At 34.5% G+C, this 5,822-nt stretch overlaps 1 protein-coding gene across 5 annotated transcripts in view; it reads left to right on the top strand.

Moving 5' to 3' along the window:
• The window catches only part of ITGA4 (integrin subunit alpha 4), a 93,471-nt gene that overhangs the window by 50,836 nt on the left and 36,813 nt on the right, over window positions 1–5,822 (top strand). For all 5 annotated transcript variants that reach the window (XR_004273281.1, XR_004273280.1, XM_032292764.1 and 2 more), the window contains 2 exons: window positions 2,540–2,689; window positions 4,611–4,687. Coding sequence is in view for 3 of the 5 variants with exons in the window: in XM_032292764.1 (XP_032148655.1) it covers window positions 2,540–2,689; window positions 4,611–4,687 (227 nt within the window). In the remaining 2 variants the exon portion in view is untranslated. The remainder of the gene's footprint in view (window positions 1–2,539; window positions 2,690–4,610; window positions 4,688–5,822) is intronic.

The raw sequence follows: 5,822 nt of genomic DNA, 5'->3' as shown, positions 1-5,822 counted from the left end.
TATTTCCCCCTGACAGACCCCAGTGTGTGATGCTCCCCTCCCTGTGTCCATGTGTTCTCACTGTTAGGAAAGACATCACAGTCTGTGACCAATTCTTCACATTATCTCCTGAGTATAGCAACAATTCTAATACCAAGAAAAGCAAAAACTGCATATTTTCTCCACAAGCTTCTGTGTAGGTGTGCTATATGTGCTGATGTGAACTGCTCTCTCACATCCTGAGATCATTTCTACTTTTAATTTTTGCTGTGCTTAAGATCTTATTTTATAGATTTATTTTCAACATGTCTTACTTTATGTAATTTCTCAATTGAATTCTGTTATAAATCCTCTTAGGTTACTTAAGTAGTAAAATCTTATTAGCTTGCCCTTTTAGATAAGGAGGAGTCTATTTTGTTGAGTACACTTTGAAAATCACATTTCTGTCTGTGGAGGGCTTGAATAGGTGCTAAGAGACACTGTGTTTTATATGTTACCTGATTGTCATATACACTTGTCCAGCAGTATCCATGGAAGACTGGTTCCAGGGCCCCACTAGGATACAAAAATCCAAGGATCCTCAAGTCCCTTATATAAAATGGTGTCATATTTGCACACAACCTTTGTAAATCCTCTCGTATACTTTAAATCATCTCTAAATTACTCACAATATGTAATACAATGTAAATGCTATGTAAATACTTGTTATACTGTATTGGTTAGGGAATAATAAAAATCTGTACATGTTTAGCACTGATGCAGCCATTTATTTTTTGCCAACTATTTTTGATCCAACGTGGCTGAAACCACAAATGTGGAACTGATGGATACAGAGGGCTGACTCTCTTTGTTTTCATAGACTTCAGAGTGTAGAACACTTTTACCGTCTAGTGAAGTGCTTACTTAATTGAATGACAAATGCTTTCAAAGATATTTTCTTGTTGATTATTTCACTGTGTATAAGCAAATAATGTTGAAGATAATGTGGAATTTTTTTAACGAGGCTAGCAAACAAATGAAAAGGTAAAATCATTTTTAAGTTGATAGAAAATATTTTTAAAAGAAAATGTCTGCATATAGAAATAAAGGTTAAAATATAAGAATTGACAGTTGTGATAAACTGGTGACAGAAGACAATAAATTTTAAAAATTATTTTAAAAAAACCTTGTGACCATGTATAAACAAGAATAGGTATAAGCAATGCTGTGTAGAAATTAGTTAAGATATCAAGTTGAGAAGAACATTATGCAGAGCAAAATGGATTGTGAATGGGTTACAATTTCTGTGTAATTGGTAAACAAATCCAAGAGTCGTTTGTTTGTGAAGTACAAAAGCACAATCAACTTTAAAAAAAAAAAAAAAAAAGTCCAGGTGCACTGGCTCAAGCCTGTAATCCCAGCACTTTGGGAGGCCAGGCAGGTGGGTCACTTGAGCTCAGGAACTTGAGACCAGTGAAACCCCGTCTCTATTAAAAATACAAAAATTAGCTGGTTGTGGTTGTGTGCGCCTGAAATTCCAGCTACTCAGGAGACTGAGGTGGGAGGATCACTTGAACCCAGGAGAGGGAGGTTGCAGTGAGCTGAGATCATGTACCACTGCCCTGAAGCCTGGGTGACAGAGCAAGACTGACTCAAAAATGAAAAAAAAAAAAAAAAAAAAAAAAAAAAAACTATAACAACTAATAAGAATATCAGTAAAGTGACCACTGTAGATGTACAGATTAAATTAGATGTACAAAATAAATACTTTTCCTACATACCACTGATTATGTTAGAAAATAAAATAGAAAAGTTCCATAAAGAAAAAAAAGGGCTGGGTGTGGTGGCTCAAAACCTGTCATTCCAGCTCTTTGGGAGGCCAAGACTGGAGGATCCCTTGAGCCCAGGAGTTCAACATCAGTCCGGGCAACATTGTAAGACCCTGTGTCTATAAAAATGAAAAAACTGGCTGGGCATGGTGGCGCTTGCCTGTAATCTTAGCTACTCCAACGGCTGAAGCAGAAAGATTGCTTGAGCCAGTTCAGAAATGTGGTGAGCTATATTGCACTCCAGTCTGCTGACAGAGAGATATCCCATCTCTTAAAAAAAAAAAAAAGAAATAACTAAAGGATGTTTTATAATATATCTGAAATGAAATGAATCTACCAAAATGTTATTGAGAACATTGAAAACGCATAGGGTAATGTTAAATGGAATAACATGATTAGCACTTTGAAATTATTTACAAAAAGTTTACCATGAAAAATGCTTATGTTATAATATCAAGTATTTTTATGCATAGAAAATAGCATGGAAGAAAATATTCCCAAGTATAGATGTCTGTAACTATTATTGGATAGTTTTATTTTGCATTTTTATTCTTTTTGTGTTTTTCATAAGAAACGTACGTGATTTTGTGATAAAATACATCTTCAATTTTTTTTAACAATTTAGGTAAGAGGTAAGTATTTGCCTTGTCTTCCATGCATAGTGCTTGGTCTTACGCAGGAAAGGAGTTTTATATTTTTTAATCTACATGCTTGTTTTTGTTATTAATGCATATGGTTGTGATTTTCCTTAGAAAGACGTGCGGGACATCCTCACCCCGATTCAAATTGAAGCTGCTTACCACCTTGGGCATCACATCATCAGTAAACGAGGCACAGAGGAATTCCCACCACTTCAGCCAATTCTTCAGCAGAAGAAAGAAAAAGACCTGATTAAAAAAATGGTAGGAATATTTTCCTTTATTCAAATTATTATGTGGCATATAGCTAAATTTTTTGAATATGGTATAATTCTGAAGAAGTGAGCTATATGTCTGAATTTTTGTAGAAACGTTTATGAATTTTTAAAAACAAAGATTTATATGTCTTATTTTCTATTTTTAAAAATTGCTTGTATTCCCTTTAGGATATTGAACTGAGTATTTTAAAATATGCATTTAGTCACAATAGTAGATTCTCATATATATATAATGCTAATGTTCTGTTTGTGATCCCTTGCCAGTGAAGAAAGTTGATACTACTAGAGAGAAATCATAATGGGAGAAGGTTATATTTGTAAGTTAGTTATTCAGTGTCATCATGTGTCCTCAGTTTATTTTCCTCTTCTCATTTCCTGTCTCCCTTGCTCTCATCCTACTAACAGATTTCCTCATGTCTTCACAGTCGAATTTCCTTGCTTAGTTTTATCCATTTATAGACACAGGCATTTATGTTATACAATGATTGCTTTTTTTCAATTTTCATTATATGCATTTCAGCCACATCCCAGGATCAATTGCATTTGAGATAGATCCTACCTTCTAACCGGTGAACTGTTTTCTAAATTATCCCATAATATTTTGGTTTCACCGACAATATATTTACTCTCAGGAGTCCTTTTGTTCAGATCTTTACTGTCTGTCATCACAAAGACATAGTGTTTGTCCAAAAACAGGATGTGTCTGGGCATGGTAAAAAGCCTTCATTAAAACGTTCACTAATGACACACAGAATGTAAAAGATGAAAGGGACATTTAAAGGTCTAGTTCATATCCTGTCCAGACAAAATTGCCCCATAGTCACTTTAAGATAATTGAGCTTACAGTCACCACTAGTCTAGTCTAGAATACAGGATCAAATGAAGATAAGTTAAGAGCAGATTTTTCTCTATAGCCTCATATGAAAATACTTAGGGAAGTCAGGGGTTGTTTTTCCTCTTCTGTTAAACTTCAGCTTTCAACATCAACTATTTTTAAATGTCTTCAATAGTGAAAATCTCCATATTGCAAGTACACAAGCCAAAACCTTAGCAATTTGTAGTTATATTAATTTATATTTTGATTCTTAGAACAACTTGCTTTACAAATAGAAATGGCAGAAAAAAATCGTATTTATTTAGAGAAAGATTGACACTGCTCCCCCAGGTGTGGGCACTTTCTTGTCTAGCACACTATTTGACAGTACTCTAGACACTTCCCACTTCATGAGCCTGGCTCCTTCTGACTTTCTACATTTCTCTTTGTTTTCTGCATCTCTCTCCTTTACCTATTCCTATTATCTTCTCTTCATTTAATCTCTCCCAGTTTTTCCCTTTTGTCCAGCTTATTCCTTGGGACTTCCCAGATCCTTTGTAGTGTTTATTGATCTCATTAAAAAGCTCAGAGTTAATTAAATTCTTGAACCCTTATTTAATTTTGTTCAATATTTCCTCTAAGTAAATTTTCTAAGTATCTCCATGTAGCTAATTTCAATGAATATAAAATCACTGTCCTGACATCTGCCAAAATTAAGTGCCATGCTTACATGTAATAAATGGGATCAAACTGCAGCACCAGAAAATTGAGAAGAACCCAGTGAAAAACATCTTGCCAGTTACTATACTCCTTTAATACCTTTCATTTAACTTTTTTTTTCCAAATCTTATTTCACTTATAAAATTTGGGCTTTAAATTTTACCTATTTAGAACTTAGCTCTTTTAGTCCTGCAAGTAATTGTTGTTTGAACCCTACTAATTCTCAAATAGAACTTTTTAAAGGAGATAAAATAAGGAGTTGTCAATTTGATGTATTAGTTTTATTTTTCTCATGGGTCACAGATGTCATCTTTAAAAAAAGAATGAATATACTTGCTGATTAAAATTTAAAATGTTGTCGTTTTATTTCCAGATAAACTTTGCAAGGTTTTGTACCCATGAAAATTGTTCTGCTGATTTACAGGTTTCTGCAAAGATTGGGTTTTTGCGGTAAGTGTATATGTTATAGTCTCTTATTCATCAAGAGTGTGTGCATTTGCATTCCCAAACGAAAAGGACTAAGAGCTAACCCTTGAAAATTAACAGCATTTAAAGAATTAGCAACATTTCACTACACAATGCTTAGTTTTTTTTATCACCCAGAAAACTGGTTATATCACACCGACTGTATATAATCCAAATATGACAAATTTGAAAAGGAATAAACCATCTTAGTCTTCTAAATTCATTGAAGGGGAAACAGAGTAAAAGGAAATAGATATGATGTGCTTGGAATAGCATCTAACACATAGTGAAGACTAGATAAATGTTGGTTGCTGTTGTTATTTTATGATGGGAAATAAACCACTGCAATTTTGCATCATATCTGGATCCCCTATATTCAAACCATGTTGCATATCAAAGGGATGATGTGAAAACAAGGACCAGAGAGAGACAGAATGAACACTTCCAGTTGAGGATGAGCATAGAGGGCAAGTGAAAGATGGGAAGGAGATGCATCAATGACAGAGCAGGAAAATAGGGACCTGTTTTTGGGAGGTTGCGAAATAAATGGAGCAGCTTTAATTTGGGGCATGTTGAATTTGGAGGGACTTTTATATGTGGCATTCCACTTGAAAATCTAGTTCAGGATTATGTTTAGAAGTTCCTCTATATGTTAGTGACTTGTGAGATGGCCCAAGGGGTGGAAATATGAATTTCATAGAGAAAAGAATTAGGGATCAAATCTTGGAGGACAATTTTATTCAAGGAGATTAAAAAGAATGGGGAGTCCCAATAGGAGACTGAGAAAGCATCTTGAGAGGATTAAAGAGAACCAAGTCCCTGGTGAAATAGCCAATGGAAAATATAAAAAAGGAGACTTAATATTGTAAAATTGGTAAAACCATCAGATAGCACATGTCTGAAAAAAGGTCATGGGAGTTGGCATTTATTAATAAAATGTGACTGGTGGGGGAAAATGAGTATCACTGGCAACTGTTAAGATAGAACACTCAGTGCAGAAGTAGCCAAATGGCAGCATTTGTGATTAAAGAAAGGAGAGTATACTGAGAACAAGTAGGTTCAATTGAGGAGTGTGTGTGTGTGTGTGTGTGTGTGTGTGTGTGTGTGTGTGTGTGTGTGT

This window comes from Sapajus apella, unplaced genomic scaffold (genome assembly GCF_009761245.1).
Source record: "Sapajus apella isolate SASKATOON/1434 unplaced genomic scaffold, GSC_monkey_1.0 scaffold28, whole genome shotgun sequence".
Lineage (NCBI taxonomy): Eukaryota > Metazoa > Chordata > Mammalia > Primates > Cebidae > Sapajus > Sapajus apella.
This window is presented reverse-complemented; position numbering and strand designations above follow the sequence as displayed.